We start from the raw sequence: 21164 nt of genomic DNA, 5'->3' as shown, positions 1-21164 counted from the left end.
GTGTGTGTGCTCAACAAGGATGCCCAGCACAGGACTTAATTCAGTACAACTTAATGTGGCTTGTCTTTATGCAAAAAGGGCATTCTTAGCGGGGCTTACATTCTACACATGTCTCCTTACAGCTGTGAGTTGGGAAAATGTCCTAAGGATTGTTTTTATAAAGCCCAGATCTTCAGTGTCATTATCTTTTTAACATTCATCTCTAACAATCTGTTTTTAATTATTTTCCTTTTTTTTTTGTAAAGTAACAGCAATAAATGTTTTTGTATGCAGGGGCCTAAGCATCTGTCATGCAAGAAACAAAACAAATTAGCCATAGAGCGTCACTAGGTCTTTATTTAAAGAGCGATGCAAAAAAAAAAAAAAAAATTAGATTCTGATATTGTACTAATTATGTTTAAATACTGCTTTACTTGAAATAAATACAAAAATAATGGGGTTCACAGGTTGTGTATTTCAGGAGAAACATGTGCCTTCTTTTACATAATTCTGCTACAACCTGTCTTTAAAACAGACCTGTATTTATTACGCAGAGCACCAAAACAGAGCATGAAGTCCTTTTACAAACAGCAGAGGAATGGTAAAAAGAAGACACTGCACTCTGTTTTTCTTTTACTTTTAAAAAGCTCCCACTGAACAAATCAAAGTTTATTTGCCTTTCAGTTAGGTTAGGATATAACTCAATTTCCATCTTATTTTAGCCAGGGCCCAATTTTTTTTTTACTTAAAAAGTAACAAATGTGACAAGGATGATAATTTCCAGAATGGATACTAAATTATTTGTTCAAGGAAGTTGCCCACAACAGCCATTCCATTTGTAAACTGTCCATGAAAATGGAGATTGAAAATGTGTCACTGTTGTTTTGATCTAGGCCAGAAACGTCCCGTAATAGTACTTAGTGACAAGCCTTGTTGTTTATGTCGAGAAATTTCAGAAATTCTGTGCTCTTCTTCCTATAAAAAATAATAATAATAAAAAAAGATAAGACAGCACGCTCATTACATGAAACGAGTGTTTTTTTAACAGCATTAAAATATCATCTACCAAAAAGACAGCAGGATTGCTTCACAAATTCAGCACAGATACAAACATTTTACTGGATGTTTTATTGAGCAAAGATTCAAAAACTTTGTGAAACATTTGGTATTTTTGGGTTCCTGCATTAGTGGTTAAGTAAAATGCAATATAACTTTAATCTAGTAGTTAAATATAAATAAAACTTATTGCCTTTATTGTGACCAATGGCTGCAGCAATCTGTTCAAAAAAGCAGTTCGCCCTTTTTAAACTGTTATTTTCAGAAACAGTTTTTTATCCAATCATTGCAAACTTCATTTTAAAAATGGTTGGTAATTTGTGAGTGCTTCTTTAAAAAATCATTATACTTGAAGTAGCAAGGTAAATCCCTCATAATGTATGTGCTCCCCAATCTAATTGATAATTGGCAAGTTCTTCTTAAACTGGCTGTCCCTTGAGGAGACCACAACAGACAGTGGTTGCCACACAAAATGCAATACATTAAGGTCAAAACATTTATTACACCACAGCCTATGATAATAACCTAAACTGTTTTTTATCCCTTGGCTACAAAAATAGAGAATTTAAAAGGCTTTAGACACTCCCTGCTCATCACAGAAATCCATTAAATGGCAGTTAATTTAGCTTGAATGAACATAAATTAAATAAAACTGAAAACAGCATTTTCCAAATAATCTCCTAAATGCTCAACTGATCTGGGGTGTGTTTCCCGAAAGCAGCATAACACTAAGAACATCGTAAACTTCATTTTAAGATTCAATCATTAATATACGATTGTTTCTCAAAACCATTTACAAAACATAATTTACAGGAGATGATGTGAAAATATATTAGAGGTGATACCCAAGGGTTTTGAGCTATATAGGATTGGGGAATCTTAGAGAGACAGGAGGTGAATAATGATTTATTAAAAAAGGTGCAGCCAAAATAAAAATGAATTTTGTGAAATTCTTATCAACCCTATAAATAAAAGAGAAAAACAAAATCCATGTTGCCAAGCATGCAAGCCAATACAATCAAATCAAAATCATTCTACGTTTTGAATTACAGTATTACTGAATGCTCACAACATAGTTGTCTGTAATGAAGGTGACCAAATTCAAATTATTCAGATTAATATGTCTACAACTTTAGTGCATGATGGCATCCAAACTGATTGCACCCCAGCATTTTTCTTTAAAAATTTGCTATTTATTCTGTGAAGAAAAGTACAGAACTCAGAATCTGGTCATTTATCAACACAGACACACTGTTGCGATCATTAGCATTAACATCAACAGGATCTTTGATAACAAGACTGATAGGAGAGATACTTGATTCATGAGATTACTGATGCTCCTGACTATCAGCTTGTGTTTGTGTGTTTTGACTCTTCTGCCTTGGATCCTATTCTCATGTTGCCTTTTTGTAACTAGGCTAACATTGTTACAGATGTTCTTACCCTATTTACCAGCAGGATAGGAGAGTAGTAGGAAAAAGCACAATAATGAAATGTAATCTGACTTGTGTAACTTAGTGCAACCTGAGTAATGAAGCTTAGTAAGTAATAAATACATTTCCATCATTTTGGTCCCTAGAGATAGTGGCAAGCCAGCACATCTAGCATAATAGTACTAGGAGGTTCTAAGAAGTCCTGGTATGAAAGGAAAAAGGGACGATACTCTGAAGAGTAAAACGAAGAAGTGCTGGTACTGCATACTGATGAGTACTGGTCCACTTCAAGCACTGATCTTAACTAAAGTAGCATGTTAAATCCTTTGCAATCTGTGTGCTCTTATTTGTTAACTGCCAAGTACTTCTTAAACTGGCTACCCCTTGTACTAACTACTATGACAGTCAGTAGTTGGCACACAGGATAAATTTAATGTAACACATTTAGAATACAGAGATTTCTTCATGAGAAATCGTTCATTGCTGATGAAGCATTCATTGCTCAAATGCCATTTTTCTGCTTCATTTTAGTTGTCTCTCTTGTTAAGATTTTGGTCCCTTAATTGCTTAATTTAATCTTAAACAGCTATATTTAATTGTTTTAGCTACTCCTTATTAACAATAAAATGCAAATGACAAAGGAACCAGCAGTTCTAGCTTGTCTCCATTTTCACCTGTGTGTAATCATCATTCACTATTTGGTTTAATTTGGTTTCGGAAGGAAACTCAAGACAAAGTGAAGAACTGAAAATTACTCATCCATTGCATGTTTCAAATCACTTGGATGATGTGTATCATTAGAAGGGGAAAAAATCTATGATTTAAGAATGAACTAACATGGTAGAGTTAAAACACTATCAAGCCATGAAATTAAATAAGATCCATTATTGGTAAGGATTGGCTTCTAATTTAGCAACTTTGTTGGAAGAAAAAAATACATACAGGGCTACTAGCATCACTTCAAGAGAAAACCACCAAATCAACAAACTAATTAAAAAGGTAGGCTCAGTAATGAGATGCAGTCTTAATTCCCTCAAAGTAGCATTAGAGGATAAAATGAAACCAAAACAGTGCAATTATGAAAAATGCTGCACAACCCCAGTCTCACAAACTGAGTTCTTTAGAAGTGTGTAAAGAAACTCTACTAGGACTTCTTTATATAAATGGCAATACATCTTTATAGTGCCTCACCGTGACTGCTCTTTTTAGCGAAGTCAGATATTTTCTTTCTCTTCATTCATACTATTGTGTACTTAAAAGGGGTTTGTTTACCATTATATAATAATATTTATTTATTGAGTGTTATTGAAAAGCCTCAGGGGATTTAAAAAACAAAAAAACAAAAAAAAAAACGAAAGAACATCTATCTAGTTACTTTACAGAGAGAGATAATCTAAATGATCATATACTGTAGTCATTTTTATTACTGTATATTGCTGAAACATTTGGTTAATATTTAACCTCTTGTTCAATATACGTTTATTAAGTCAAATTATAAAAGAAAAGAACTTACTAAAGTAACCCAACAGAACCTATTGAAAGCAGCATTGAATGACTTCTGTGGTCAGTGAAGGAAAAGTAATTCTGAACTATGTAAAATAGTATAGATCAGAAGTATGATCTTAACATGCATATAGTCTCAAGCAAAAATAAATAAATAAATAAATGAAAGCTTTTCCTTAAGTTATGAAATAGCTGATATTGTGCACCAGTTTGTTTACCTGAGCAAGCTGTGCCTGTCTCTTTTTGAATGCTTCTATTGGATCCTTTTCCAATGCATAATTCTCCAACACCATTCTTACATCTTCTACACCACTAATGGCAATTGCTGCAAGAGTATGGTAAATTTATATTAAAACACACACAAGAAAGTGAATGAATAATTTTCAGAATGGATTAAAGTTACTGTAAAGTCTAAAAAGCTCTAGATAATCTTTTGTCTACATCAGGGGATCTCAACATGTATTAAACCGGAGACCACAACTCTTCTTGTCAAAAAATTAAGCTAAGTGGACCACACAATACAATATCAAAAAGTATCCTTGAAAAGAACACTAAATGTTAGTCTGATACATAAACCAGATCACAGATGCTTACTTGGTAATGACATCAATATTTATTTATATTTTTGTTAGATAAAGTTTTCACAATACATCCCAATAAAAAATAGAAATGAAGAAAGAAACTAGAATAACAATAGCTTTCTAAATAAAATCATTAACTTTTTATAAATAAAAAATGCTTATGTTAATGAAATTTCTATTGTGGACTAAAGGTGATCAGATCTTTACAATCAAAAGACAAGTGAGTGATAGCACATCAAACGTCTGACTGCAGATAACTGTTCAGGAGTGCTAATGGAGAAGTTTAGAGAAGGCCAGAAGGAGATGCATTGTGTCTTTGTGGACCTGGAGAAAGCACATGAGAGGGTGCCTTGAGAGGAGCTGTGGTATTGTATGAAGAAGTCGAGAGTGGCACAGAAGTACGTAAGACTTGTACAAGATATGTACGAGGGATGTGTGACAGTGGTAAGGTCTGCGGTAGGACAGACAGATGCATTCAAAGTGGAGGTGGGATTACATCAGGGATCGGCTCTAAGCCCTTTCTTATTTGCAATGGTGATGGACAGGTTGCCAGATGAGATTAGACAGGAGTCCCTGTGGATTATGATGTTTGTGGATGACATTGTGATCTGTAGCAATAGTAGGGAGCAGGTTAAGGAGACCCTGGAGAGGTGGAAATATGCTCTGGAGAGGAGAGGAATGAAGGTCAGTAGGAAGAAGACAGAATACATATATGTAAATGAGAGGGAAGTCAGTGGAATGGTGAGGATGCAAGGAGTAGAGTTGGTGAAGGTGTTCGAGTTTAAATATTTGGGATCAACAGTACAGTGTAATGGGTATTGTGCAGGCAGGGTGAAATGGGTAGAGAAGAGTGTCAGGAGTAATTTGTGACAGACGGGTATCAGCAAGAGTGAAAGGGAAGGTCTACAGGATGGTAGCGAGACCAGCTATATTATATGGGTTGGAGACAGAGGCACTGACCAAAAAGCAGGAGACAGAGCTGGAATAGCAGAGTTAAAGATGCCAAGATTAGCACTGGGTGTGATGAGGATGGATAGGATTAGAAATGAGTACGTTAAAGGGTCAGCTCAAGTTGGATGGTTGGGAGACAAAGTCAGAGAGGTGAAATTGCATTGGTTAGATCATGTGCAGAGGAGAGATGCCAAGTATATTGGGAGAAGGATGCTAAGGGTAGAGGTGCCAGGAAAGAGGAAGGCCTAAGAGAAGGTTTTTGGATGTGGTGAGAGAGGGCATGCAGGTAATGGATGTAACAGAACAAGATGCAGAGGACTGAAAGATATGGAAGAAAATGATCCGCTGTGGCAACCCCTAACGGGAGTAGCCGAAAGAAGAAGAAGAAGAACAAGAACAAATGCACACACATAAAATCAGGGTTGTGTTTAGCAGTGTCATCAAATATAAGGCACAAACACAAATGCCATCTCCAAGCCATAAACACTTGTTTTAGGTGCAGTTCGCCTCATCTTTTAATATTTTGACTCTCAGACGTGGAATGCACCATCACTTGAATCCTGTGACACCCGCCTCTTTTGCATTTTTCCTCCTACCTGTCTGTGAGTTGCATTTTATGGTCATGGTACAGCAGTTTAAAAAAAATAAAATAAAGCCACACACCAAAGACACCTGTGGGGTAAGTACTTTAATAAAAGAAGTTGAAAGACACACAAATTACAACATTATAATGAACTTTTATGTATAAAAGCCCAGTGTGATACTGAGGTTGGTGATTTTAGAGAATTTTCTTTGATTACTATGGACTGGCTAAATTTCTATATTATTTACACATATATTTACACACACACACACACACACGCGCATACACACATACATACACACACACACACATACATACACACAGCCAACCGATATTTTATTGACAAAAATATTTTTTGCTCCTTATATAATCAGGGCTACTTTTATTGACAATTAAGCCTTGGATGACATGTATGACATGATTAATGTCTAAAAGTTGGTACACTTTATAATCAGTTCGCAAGTGACTGAGTGATTGATTTATAGAACAAATGTGCAGTATGCTTTATATTAAGCTTAAGCACTCATACTCACTTTTAAGAAATGCTGCAAGATCATAGAGAGTGCGGTCTTCTGAACTACCATCCCATTTCTGAAGAGCTAGACCATTGAAGGGTTGTAGGCTGAATGCTTCCTTCTTACAATCAATCACAATAACCTTCGAAGCATCTCTGTTCAAACAGGACACATCCTACAAATATAAATATTCAAAACAAAACATGAAATATTCAATATTATCCTCTAGTAAAAAGCACCAGTCCAGGAGGATCACAGTAGATGAAGGCATTTGGTCCAACCAGTTTCTTAATTTAAGTTAATCACTGCTGTTAAATGAACATCTTGTTTAATAAGATACTTTACTGGAACTGTATGCAGCCTCACAAACAAAAACTTGTGCAGTTTATTGAAGCACTAAATTCTGCTTTTCTATTTTTTCACCAAATAAATAAAACATGTAGCACTAGGACTCACAGCCTCTATATACCTTCATAGTACCTCAAACTTGATCCAAACGCAATGCATGCAAAAAAAGTATTGCTACATCCCCAGATTCTGTTTAATTATAGCTTATTTTTTAATGCACTTTTTGATATTCATGTGTCAGGTGTGACCAAATTTGAAAGGGAAACTGAATAAATATTACTTATTTTCCCCAATATGTTCATTTGTGTTGGTTTAAAATTTCTTACTATCTGCTGCTTACTGGCAACTGAAAATGTCTGGCCTAGCTACATTTCTTGGTTTGAAAATATGGCCCAACTGAATTTATAATTGAATATCTCTTCCCTTCATCATTTATATGAATAAACAAGCACATTAGATTGAACATACAATATAGTAAAACACATTTGGTCTCTTAATATCAACCTAAAACACTGCTACTGACCAGGTGCTTCCCTTTATGGCAACAATCTACTCATTTTCAAATGGATACTTCCAGCTGGACAATTCCACCGTCTTACAAAGGGCTCATAATCTCAAGATGATTCCAAGATGATGACACTAATTTCAGTTTACTCCAGTGGCCTAAACAGTCTTCAGATCTCAATCCAATATTGGAAAGTGGTTAATCTTGAGGTGTGCAAAAGCAGTGTGTGGCCAAAGACTCATGATGCTCCCATACCAGCTCGGAGTAAAACCTCAGTACCTTGTTGAGTCCATATGTCAAATAATTCAGGTTGTACTAGAAACAAAACAGGATCCTACCAGATACTACATAGGAATGCGTAGTAAAGTCACATCTTGGAATCTCAAAAGTAATCTTTTTCTCACACTTAATCACTTTCACAAATGGAGCAGACCTTTAGTGTTTAACCAGTTTGGCTTATTTATCATCACTTCTGTTAGTTTGGCAAAGTAAACATGTTGGTATCAGATATGTACAAATGCTGTGGTTTTGTTCTATAATCACACATAGAACATAACCTAGATATTTCTACCCTCCTTTGAGTTCAGGTGACGTGAAGTTATTCAAAAAGGCTACTCTGATAATTCACTCTAACTTTAAAAACAAGGGTCATGAGTACTTTTGCAGTGAGGAAATCTGTGCATTTCTGAGATGCACATCAACAATCATTTAAAGTACTCTATCACAAGACAACCATCGCAAAGCCTACACAAGAGGCAATGCATAAAAAATTCATTACTCTTCAAGCCACCCACTACTAAAACAGCTGCAATAGATATTTTCTAATTATCCAAACAAAACCAATTAATATACAACTACTCTAGCTAATTAGAATATTCTATCAAACTAAATCCTAAAACACTAAAATGAACACCATAAAGGCGCTATACTAAAATGTAAGCTTTTGTTCATGACATATTTTATATATAGGGTGGTCCAGATCTAATTATGCAATTTTCATTACACTGTAATTTAAGTTTATTACATAGAAAATCACCCGAAAAATCCCAGACCAACGAAAAGTGTGCAAACTGACGACATGCAGTATCGCCTTTGCACCGATCTGTAATTGTCCCCGCATAAATCAAAGTCATCCAGATGATCTGGATCTGCATTACACACACACACACATATATATATATATATATATATATATATATATATATATATATATATATATATATATATATATATATATATATATATATATATATATATACATATATATATATATATATATATACATATATATATATACATATATATATATATATATATATATATATACATATACATATATATATATATATATATATACACATATATATACATACATATATATATATATATATATATATATACATATATACACATATATACATATATATATATATATATACATATATATATATATATATATATATATATATATATATATACATATATACATACATACATATATATATATATATATATATATACATATATATATATATATATATACATATATATATACATACATACATACATACATACATATATATATATATATATATATATATATATATATATAATATACGTCAATAAAACAAGTCAAACTCTACACTGCAAAAATGAATCAACAAAAAAAAAAAAAAAACAAAAAAAACTTTAAATTGAAGTTAGGATATTGGATCTTACCCAATGGGATAAGAAAAATTTATTTGACAAGATTTCTTAAAGTAAGCTAAAAAAATCATAAATACATTTTTTTTTTTTTGATTAGTAAGTAATTAATAAATACTTTTCCCTTGCTCAGATTTCATTTTTTGCAGTGTAAATAACGTGGATGGCATATTTTGTGCTGAAGTAAGAAAGACAGAAGTAATGCGTGTGGCTGATATAAGAGATACACATAGGCTTTTGCCTTTTATTAACCTATGTGAAACTTACGGTTTTTAAGCGATTTGTTATTCAGTCAATAATATAGCCACCATTTGTCTGCATGTAATTATTATTATTCAATATTTTGTTTGGCACATTTATTCTCAGAGATTTTCAAGATTAGAAAATAACTACACAGGCAGATTAAGTAACTTGCTCAGAATTCCACAGTTAGCAGGCTATGTGCATGACTTGGACCAACAACCTTGTAGTTGAAAATCCAGTGCCTCAGTCACTTACCTATATAGCCTAATAATGTTTTTACTCGTGTACGATGCACATCTGACGCTTGTCTTGAATGTAATTAGCGAGAGCAACTTCAATTTGTGGGAACTGGGCACGATTCCCTGAAATGCCCTTCTATTATTGTTGCATGACGAAAGTTTTTCTTTCTTTTGTCGCCAATCTCGAACACATAACTCTGGAACACCGTACTTGTGACCTGCTTCTCTGCTTCCAAAATCACTTTTAGTTTCTCTCCCGCCATGAAGGAGTGTAAACGCTTGCTACATCCACGCTGAATGACGATGCCAAACTCATTAAAAAACAAAGAAAACCCTACCCTAAACCCAGATTTTATTTTTGGAAGAGCACCGTTTAGCGATATGGTCAGGTACCATTATCTGATGAGACATTTTAGGTTGGACCCGCATGTGGTGTTGGTTCAGTACCCGAATCTCAGCTTTGCACACATCCTCGTGTATGACGCGCACCTGATTTTCTAATGCTAATTTTCAGGAAAAAATGTGTGCGTGGTACACGCGTAAATACGATAATTACATTGTTATTAACAAAGACAGTTTGCGAGGATGTGGTTGGGGATAAAGGCAAATGATCATTTGCAGCCTGTTTGTCAAAAGTGACGATATTAAGCGTTGTTAATATGTAAACCACTTTCCTATAATGTAGCAGCTTAAAAGAATCATCTGTATTTCATTGTCATGCTAAAGTACCCTTTCAGAAAGAATTATGTAAAAAAAAAAAAAAAAAAAAAAATGTGGAGCTGTTTTTTGAAAATACTGTTTACCCATTTGTCATTAGATTCATACGCAAAATAATTTCTCAGAAAATTTTTAATTTTGCAATTTTTACCAATGCTGGAAATTTTTGTTCCTGTCAAACTCAACCGCTCACTTTTTTTTTTTTTTAAAAAAAAACCATGCTTGGTACCACTTAATAGTACTGAACTTGCAATTAAGTTTGATATATATTTTTTTTAGTGGTATCAATACATATGAAAGTACACAACTCCATTCCTATAAGCAAAAAATCTATAGTGTTCTCCAACTTTCTTGTATTTGTAGAGATTATACTGTACATTAATTATATGAATATATCAACTTGCAAAACATGTACCTATTCACATTTCAAGCTTGTTTGATAGTTCTTTTACCTGATTAGATCAATTTCCAATCTGTGTTTGAACCATGTAATTTCTTTGCATTGTTGATAAGTTAAACAACAGTTAAAAATAATATGTGCAAAGTAGTTAATAAACTGTTACTAAATAAGATGAATAATGTTTTCTTGGTATGTGTATTAATGCTGCAGCATATTCTTACCTATTTGGTTCATTCTTTAACTGTAGTACTGTACTGAACTGTGAAGGAAATTTTTCAGGAGGATAACACTACAAGTCCATGAAATTGTGGAAGTGCACTAGGAGCAGGACGGTGAATTAATCTAATGGAGTAAACATTGTCTGTCATCAAACCACAACCTACCTAGGCACTTGTGGTATAGACTCATAAATAAATTATTGTCATCCCTAATGTATCCCATGATTGTTGCCAAGGACTAGTATTCATGTTCTGCACTTTTAATACTGTATCGACTCCATATACTGAAAAAAATTATACCTGTGTGTGGACCAACAAAAGGGTGTGCACATCCTGAACTTCATTTTTATTTTGAGTCAACTCTTTATATTGATTAAGCTCATAACTGGTTATGTGAAAAATCACAATAATCTTCCATACTATTATAAGCACTAAAGTTAGTTCTATCTGAATATCTATGTCCTAACACAGAGGTACACATGATTGGTCTCATGCCTCTGTCTTGTTATTCAATGAAGCTGCAGAAAGAGAAGTGGAATAAAAATGTCACGGAGCACAAAAAAAAGTTTAATTAATGGAACATAAATGTAAGGCTAATACAATACTGTGTCTACAGGATGATCATGGCTGGTCCAGTTTGTTTGGAAGAGGGGTGGTTGTGGATGGGGGAGGGAAAAGTTCCTCAGGGCACACGGCTGCTGCTGTTAATTGACACACGAATCATAGATGCTTTGTGTCCAGCTGCCCACACTAAACATCATCCTCCTACACAGTCATGCATGAGCTTAGCATGCACCAGATGGACTGGGACGCTAGGAAAGGTCAGTCCAGTCCCTCAAGGTATATCAACAAGCCGTATTGAGGGCATGGGAACCAAGGAGGGGTAAAATAAAAAAAAAATAAAAAAAATTGTGACACTCTTCCAGCATCCCAATAAATTAGTGGCATCTGCTCACTTAAGACCCCCTTGTTCATCATAACAGAGCAAATCACTGCAATCCCTAGAGAACTAAGGGGGCATGCTTCATTTAGGAACCTTCACTCTCAGTACACAAAATGATTTCAAACATTTCAAGTCTCTTGTATACTGTGCCAGACACATGAAAAATGACTATTTTAAATTTATAGACAACAGAAGCTAGAGATAGGTAAAAAAAAAAAAAAAATGAACAAGTTATATAATAGAGGCATATGTAAATACATCAAATGTCACATTAATGATACAAAACAAACACCACAAAAAGGTATCAGAAAAAAAGAATACAATTTAAACAAATACACATTAGGACATGCTTTACATTTATTGAATCCCGCCCCCCCACCCAAATTTCAAGTCAACAACCTCAACAAGAAAATAAATAATTATATCAGGCAACGTGTTGCATATTGATCAGCACATGCAATTAAGAATTTGACTATATCCTATAGAAATGACAAAAAAATGATACTATGTACATATTCTAAAAAGATACAATCATATGAAACCATTCTTCCACTTGTCGTCTTTAACACTCTTTTTACTGCTTTCTTGAATTGTGTACATCATAGAACATAAGAAATTTAACAAAAAAGTCGAGAGCACAATTGAAGACCTTCATGTTAATTTGTTCTTTTAACACCACTTAAAATAAAAAAAATTGGGAGTGGTCCCCCCTAAACTTTCTGGTATACTCAGATATGGAGATGGATATTTGAGGAGTAAACCGCAAAAGAATGATTATATCTTGTACATTAAAGAACCATCAACAACAAATCACACAAAATTAACAATATATTGAACAATTATAAAACCAAGTTGAATAAATCGGACTCTGCAACTGCATGAATAAAAAAGTACCATTTCTTGTTAGCGGAAATAGCTCAAAAGTTGATAGAAATCTATGTTTGGGACCTAATACTTGAATGAAAAATAACGTTCAAAGTGTACTCAAGTTATCATGTTTACATACACACAGATAAAATTCCAAAAACGGTATTTTCGGACTCTGGGAGGTCTAAAACATTGAGATTCATCAAAATTTCGACATCAAATTTTTGGACGATTATAGTACTTTCCCTACGAGAAAGTAAATCGGACTCAGGGGGTCTAAAACGTTGAGATTCATCAAAATACTACACAGTTCTTATTTTATAACTCAAATAATTTCTTGTTAATAAAGAACAAGACAACTTCCATATGATCCTGAAGTAACAGAACATATCATGTCCTGTCATAAAACAACACACATACATACATAGTAAAGATCTGTCAGCATCCTAAAATGTTAAAAAGTGTACATACTTGTGAAAATAATGCACATGCATGGCTCAGATCGGGAGATCACAACCATTCCTAGGCCCAGTGGAGGAAAGTCCCATGCTGTCTACTAAGATAGAGCTCTCTTTCTCTTGAATTCCCTTGAACAAATGAATGGCAAACGTAGTGGGCTTTCATAAACTTGTTTACGTAACCATATGTGCAGACATTTATGTGGGCAGTCGGAGTTAATGTATGTATTCAATAATGGCTCGGTCTCCAAAAGTTTGTCAGGACAGCAAGCAAAGTGACTATCATCATAATAGGTAGAACACCAAAACACATGACACATGGTTTCAACAAAACATGTCCATGTGACAGAGAATTACGCGAGTGATTTTTTCCCCCCTTGAGAGTTTTATTTAACGACAAATATAAGGCAGATGTACACTAAATAGCTCATGAAAATGGATAATCCTACATACGTCATTGTGAAAAATGCAGACAGCCAACTGGTAAATGCATTAGCACATGTTTTAGCATACTAACGAGTGTAAATATAGCCAAATGCCTTTAAACTGTAGTTGCTATTGCAGATAAATATTAAATTCATGGTGCCAGGGAGTAGGAAGATGTTGATTGTTGGTACTTGTTGGTAGATTTTGTGTGGTTTATGGTATATAAACGTTTGTGCCGTTTACTTCCACAGGTACTATGCTGATTGCCTAACATTTTTAAACATCATTGCAAGTATTATATATACACACACACAGGTGCCGGTCATAAAATTAGAATATCATGACAAAGTTGATTTATTTCAGTAATCCCATTCAAAAAGTGAAACTTGTATATTAGATTCATTCATTACACACAGACTGATGTAATTCAAATATTTATTTCTTTAATTTTGATGATTATAACTGACAGCTAATGAAAGTCCCAAATTCAGTATCTCGGAAAATTAGAATATCAAATAAGACCAATGCAAAAAATGATTTTTAGAAATGTTGGCCAACTGAAAGGTATGAACATGAAAAATATGAGCATGTGCAACACTCAATATTTAGTTGGGGCTCCTTTGACCTGGATTACTGCAGCAATGCGGCGTGGCATGGAGTCGATCAGTCTGTGGCACTGCTCAGGTGTTATGAGAGCCCATGTTGCTCTGATAGTGGCCTTCAGCTCTTCTGAATTGTTGGGTCTGGCGTATTGCATCTTCCTCTTCACAATACCCCATAGATTTTCTATGGGGTTAAGGTCAGGCAAGTTTGCTGGCCAATCAAGAACAGGGATACCATGGTCCTTAAACCAGGTACTGGTAGTTTTGGCACTTTGTGCAGGTGCCAGGTCCTGTTGGAAATTGAAATCTGCATCTCCATAAAGTTAGTCAGCAGCAGGAAGCATTAAGGGCACTAAAACTTCCTGGTAGATGGCTGCGTTGACCTTGGACCTCAGAAAACGCAATGCATCAACACCAGCAGATGACATGGCACCCCAAACCATCACTGACTGTGGAAACTTTACCTTGGACCTCAAGCAACGTGGATTCTGTGTCTCTTCTCTCTTCCTCCAGACTCTGGGACATTGATTTCCAAAGGAAATGCAAAATTTACTTCCATCAGAGAACATAACTTTGGACCACTCAGTAGCAGTTTTGTCTTTAGCCCAGGTAAGACACTTCTGATGCTGTCTCCTGTTCAATAGTGGCTTGACACAAGGAATGCGACAGCTGAAACCCATGTCTTGCATACGTCTGTGCATGGTGGTTCTTGAAGCACTGACTCCAGCTGCAGTCCACTCTTTGTGAATCTCCCCCACAGTTTTGAATGGGTTTTGTTTCACAATCCACTCCAGGGTGCGGTTATCCCTATTGCTTGAACACTTTTTTCTACCACATCTTGTCCTTCCCTTTGCCTCTCTATTAATGTGCTTGGACACAGAGCTCTGTGAACAGCCAGCCTCTTTAGCAATGACCTTTTGTGTCTTGCCCTCCTTGTGCAAGGTGTCAATGGTCGTCTTTTGGACAACTGTCAAGTCAGCAGTCTTCCCCATGATTGTGTAGCCTACAGAACTAGACAGAGATCATTTAAAGGCTTTTGCAGGTATTGTGAGTTAATTAGCTGATTAATTAGAGTGTGGCACCAGGTTTCTTCAATATTGAGCCTTATATTCTAATTTTCCGAGATACTAAATTTGGGACTTTCATTAGTTGTCAGTTATAATCATAAAAAATTAAAAGAAATAAACATTTGAAATACATCAGTCTGTGTGTAATGAATGAATCTAATATACAAGTTTCACTTTTTGAATGGAATTGCTGAAATAAATCAACTTTGTCCTGATATTCTAATTTTATGACCGGCACCTGTATACATGACTGAAGTGCAAGAAAAAGCTCAGAATTGTTTAGATTCTGTAAAGTTGGTACACATTTTTGAATTTCTCATAAGAACAAGATCTCTGTGACCATTGTAATCAAATAAATCAAAAGCAATCTGCATAAATAAACTGGTGCTCACAAGTGACATCTGAAATTTGCCTACTGCATTTCAGGATTCATTCTTCTCTATTTCTGCAGATGACACAAGGACGACATTTAAACAAGTTAATCGCCACAAAGAAACTGGCCCTGAGAATGTTTCAAAAAGACAACAATCTTTGCCCCATTAACAACAAAACTGGACTGTCACTGTAACTATAAACCGACAACACTAATTGCCATTATGAAATTCTTTGAAAGTCTGGTGCTATGACATATTAAATCAAATATTTCAGATAGCATGGACTACCTTCAGTTTGCATATCATCATAACCAATCCACAGAAGATACCATACACCTTGTACTTCATACCTCCCTGGCACACTCTTTATACAGTGCAGCTCAATATTATAATCGTCAATGGTCACCAAGGTCATAAACTTGCGACCTTATACTACCCTCTACTAGCTAGTTCAAACTCACTAGCTATAAGACATCCAGGTATGACATCTGCTCAGCCCAAGATTGTAAAGGACTACACAGTGTGGTAAATATAGTGCAGATGTTCAATAATTTACTTTACATTTCTATGCATCAGTAAAGACCTCAGAGATCCTGCACAGTCACTATTCTCCTTCTTCTAATTTATTTTTGTCTATCGGTCAGAATATTACCAGGAAACCTAAAAACCACATGATTGTTTGTGTGTATGCATATTATACACATCTCTGACTTAAAGTTCAACACACCTTTCCATTATTTGAATTGCATGTTCTCTTATCTTTCCAATGTTGCTGAATGAATAAGGGAATTTGCCCTCTGTGTTACATTATATTTATACCCCAATAAAACAGGAAATCATGGATTACTACTTGAAAGTTCATTAACTTCTGATCAATTTAACTCAATAATCATGGCAAATGTGGTTTTGGTTAAAAATAATTTCTTAAGGAAGGATGTTTTTTTCCTCAGAAAAAAAAGTTTAAGTAAAGGTTGGATTTCTCTCATTTTGTTTCAGTGTGAGATTTAGGAAATTCACCAAAAACATCAAATTTTAATCCCTTCTTTCCCAATGGTGCTAATAACTGCATTTACATATACACATGGGTTCACACACTATAGTAATGACAAACAACACATAGCTTCTTTGAACAAAACAAACAAGGTCAAACCATAAAGCAAACTACTGCATTAAACATTTTGATATCCAATAATTAACAAAAAACAACAAAGACATACACATCTCAGCATTGTTTATGGTTATCAGAAAGAAAAAGAAAGAAAGAAAACACACACACTATTACTAGAAACTTTAAAATAAGCTTAAACTGAACTCTAATGAACCAAAACTTTACTAAAATTTATTTAGTAAATGCTTGGAAAAATGAGCATGTGGGCATGCGTGAAAGGAAGAACTGATTTTAGTTCAAAACGAAAAATGATCATAAATACAAATTCTAATACAAAAAAAAGAGAGCTTTAAACACAAGTGTGTTAAACTGGCCTGAAACAGGGAAAATGATTTATAATTTCCTTAGGATTTAAAAAAATAAAAATAAATAAAACATTCCAAAGTATGAAGTACATTTAACATTACTACACAAGTAGCATTTGCAGCTCCTCTGGTCTTCTACTCTCCCATTAACAGCCACTCATAATCTTCACGCCCTTTAAAGCATCGTTATCCTGCTTGCACAGAATGGTTGGCCCAAGGGACTCTCCCTTTCATTGGACCATGCATTGCACTGCTTTTCCTTCTCTCTCTCTAAGCCAGGGAATCACCAACCCAGAACCACCCCCACCCTACCCAAGTCTCCAGCAGATGGAGAGTAAGCAACAGTACCCAAAAAAAAAAAAAAAAAAAAAAGGGAGGGGTGTATTATGGAAAGCAGAAGGTCAGCAGGGAAGTAGAAAATAGAATGGCCAAACACTCACACTATTGTAATGTCCAGGTCAGACAAAAGGAGAAGGGGCTGAACAGACCAGCTGTGGGCAAGTGCTCAAATTACAGTACACAAGCACTCATTCTGGTCGATTTGCCTGTTCCTTTGGTGAACAAGATCACCTGGTTATAAACTGCTGCCATAATACAAATGACAACTTTTGCTGTACTTACAAGGGAGCCACAGTTTGATATTTCATGCAAAGTTCTAATTATGAAAGCTGGTCAGTATCATTTAACATACAGTCAAGACTTACAAATTTTCATGCTGACCTACTGACAGACTTACAGTACCTTTACATGATGACCTTCTACATAACGTGTGGCATCTCGAAAAAGCCTGTACATCACAAAGCCATGTGGGTCAATACTGTCAATCAGAGGAAATGCAGTCTGGGTTAAAAAAAATTATGAAATACAATTACAAAAATAAAGTTAGAGTATAAATACAAAAATAGCTTTCTACACACAGATTCTTGCAGTATTGATAATTTTTATTTGGTTTAAGAGAAATGAAATGGAAAATGAGAATATGAATATGAAAACGTCTTCTTAATAATATTACAGCAGCACCCTTGGCTTGAATCCTGCCCATTTGAAGTTATACTTATATTTCGTATTCATTGATAACTTGAGGAAAAAAAAGAATATTGCTTAACCAATAATCAAAAATGATATTTAATCACATCTTACAGCTTTAAAAAAAAATCTTGACCAAGTAATTTTTTTTCTAACAAAGAATTACTTATTACTATGCCTGAGGTAAAATATCAATTAAAAATAAATACATTATAAAGGTTAAAGTCTTTAACATATGCAACAACTGTTCAAAGTGGTTAAGGTTTTGGACTTGCTACTAACACTGTGTGATCATAAGCCTTTTCACCTGCCTGTATTCCAAAAGAAAGAACAAAATAAATGTAACCAATTGTATCTCAAATGATGTACTTTACCATGGATAAAGGCATCAGCCAAATAACAACAGCAGCAGCAGCAGCAGCAGTATGACGGTAAACACATTTATCTTGGATAAAATGTAATCTAATATTATTTTGGACACCTCTAATATTACCAACATATAACTGATGTTAATTGTTAATTTCAACCATTTGCTTTCAAACCACAATACACTGGTCTACTAAGACTACACATATAGTTAACTTGCATACATAACTGTACACGTATGTTAAGAGCCATATGGACAATACATAATCTATTTGAACTACTCAAGGACCTACCACTAGAAACCTGGTTTTCAATCTTTGAAAAGACTCTTTGGTCCTAATGCATGAATTAACACAAAAAGTAACTTTAAACAATTAAATAATGATGTTCTGACATTTAATAATGCAAAAGCCTGTGTGCCCCTTCCACATGTTTTAGAAGAAAAATTACATACCATTGCTAAGTACATTTATGGATTAAACTTTTACACAACTAATCACAACTAAATTCCTGTTAAAACTTTGCTGGACATTTCTTGTTGCTAAATGATTTAAATGTCACACCATGTTTATCCAGTCCCGATTTCTGTAACTCTATTCTTAACTTTCTGCCAAATGTGGATATACTGTATTGCCTGTAGATAGTAAAAAATAAATAAAAAGATTGTGTTTATGGTAAAACAAAAATCTAATTATTTTGACTAATCTATAAAGAACTAGACAGCAAAAATAAATAAATAAATAAAAAACAGAATCTTGTTTTGAAATTATTGGTTAAGCAAATTAAAATAACCATCGTCAATTCAGTTAAAAGCAACATTAACCAAAACATACATAAGATAAATACTTCTACACATTACTCAAGAAACATTTAAAACAGTTACTATTAAATAACTGAGAGATGAGTCCCACAAAAGAAATTTAACTAGTGACATGTTTTCACTGTTGTCTAAGTGCAATTAGTATTGTAATTACTAATTTACAGTAAACCCTGTGAAATGGTTCCTTTGCATTTGAGTCATTGGTAGAAAACAGAGGAGATATGCAGGATAAATATTACTAGAGGAGTTCAAGTTTGTCCTTTTTATTTAAATTTACAGTCATTACATTCATTCAGAATTTACACTGGTGCCCCAAAATTGTTTCCCACCTTGCGCCTGATGCTAAAAGAATATGTCCAAGCCCCTGCTATAAAAAACTGAATTGTGGATTTTAGAGTACATGAAGGCAAGTATGAAATGAAAAAATTTTTATTTTGCATTGTATGAATTAGAAAAAAAAAATATTTCAAGCTATTGATCCTGACCCTGGTTTTTAAAGCAGTCACCACTGTACTCTGAACAGTCTTGATCTAACATAGTTTAAAAAAAATCCCCCTTTAGCCCACCAGATGTCCTCAGGCAGAATAGCACAAAAGACTACCCCCCATGCAGACACCCCCTTCACAAAAAAGGGGGGCAGCATAGCACATTAAAATGCTACAGATTATGGTAGCAGACATCTGTTGGCAATAAAAAAAAAAAAAACACTGGAAAACCATCAATGTGTTTGAAGTACAAATAGTACTAGTACAAGTAAAAGATGAACAAATCAATATTTCAATCAAACAGGTGTAAGAACCTCCTTAGTTCACTAAACAATAGTATATACTAATTTGGAGAAAAGTGATCTTCATAAATTAGAAAATAACAGAAACACAAGCTTTGAATGAGTATGTTTTTGATTCACACTACAAAAATCAATTAATTATTACCATCTCTAAACTTCCATGTAAACCATATTTAACTAGGGGTGTCATTTTGACAACTGATTCAAGTTTTATTGGCTGCTTATGTCAAATATTTTACAGGGTTTAACTGGTTAAATTTATTGTAACTATTATTTATATTTTTGCTAGCAGCTGACCAGCTGTTGCTTCAACAGCCAAAATGCAATTTCTGAGAGAAAAAAGTGGCACAGAAGGTTGCTGTTTCAAAGCAGTGTACTTGTCAGATGTCTGCCCAGTGAAATGCAAGTAATTAGCTACAGCAATAGAAAACAAATCTGCTTTTGTTTATCAATACTACAGCTAAAGTGTCTTAATTTGTTTATGCTAAAGCAAATTCTCTTAAACATTATGAATAGTTACACCCCCCCTTCATTAAAATAAAAGCACTCTATGGTATTTAAATAGTCTTTGCTAAGCAGACAAACTATTACAATTCTTAATATTTTAGGAAGGAACAAAACACATCCATATGAATTTAACAGTCTACCAAATTTCTTACAAAAATGGCAAAGATGGAAGCAGTTTTGATCAGAGACCATGCAGTTTTATTAGTTTTCCTATACCAGAAAAATTAGTCATACGTGTAATTTACATAATATTAAATTACTTAAATAAAACCAGATGTTTCATATTTCTGAATTATACTTAAGAATTTAACAAACATTTGTTGAGCAAATGTATCCTGTGGTGAAAGCAATATGTTGTTTACAAGTTATTTATCTTTTACATTTTAATATTTTAATTTTGTCAAGTAATGTGCTTGTGTTTTTCTAATTTTAGGTAGTAATATAAAATAATTTTGAAACTAATATTAATAGAA

The 21164-nt window shown here is 34.1% G+C and overlaps 1 protein-coding gene across 1 annotated transcript in view; it reads right to left on the bottom strand.

Moving 5' to 3' along the window:
• Positions 1–712: 712 nt before the first annotated feature.
• The window catches only part of timm50 (translocase of inner mitochondrial membrane 50 homolog (S. cerevisiae)), a 68594-nt gene continuing 48142 nt past the window's right edge, over positions 713–21164 (bottom strand). Inside the window, exons 8-11 of the mRNA XM_039768274.1 lie at positions 17927–18025; positions 6620–6776; positions 4190–4296; positions 713–954 (exon numbers count right to left, since the gene is read on the bottom strand). Of these exons, the coding sequence (XP_039624208.1) occupies positions 853–954; positions 4190–4296; positions 6620–6776; positions 17927–18025 (465 nt within the window). The 3' untranslated portion in view covers positions 713–852. The remainder of the gene's footprint in view (positions 955–4189; positions 4297–6619; positions 6777–17926; positions 18026–21164) is intronic.

This window comes from Polypterus senegalus, chromosome 11, assembly GCF_016835505.1.
Source record: "Polypterus senegalus isolate Bchr_013 chromosome 11, ASM1683550v1, whole genome shotgun sequence".
NCBI classification, from domain to species: Eukaryota; Metazoa; Chordata; class Cladistia; order Polypteriformes; family Polypteridae; genus Polypterus; species Polypterus senegalus.
This window is presented reverse-complemented; position numbering and strand designations above follow the sequence as displayed.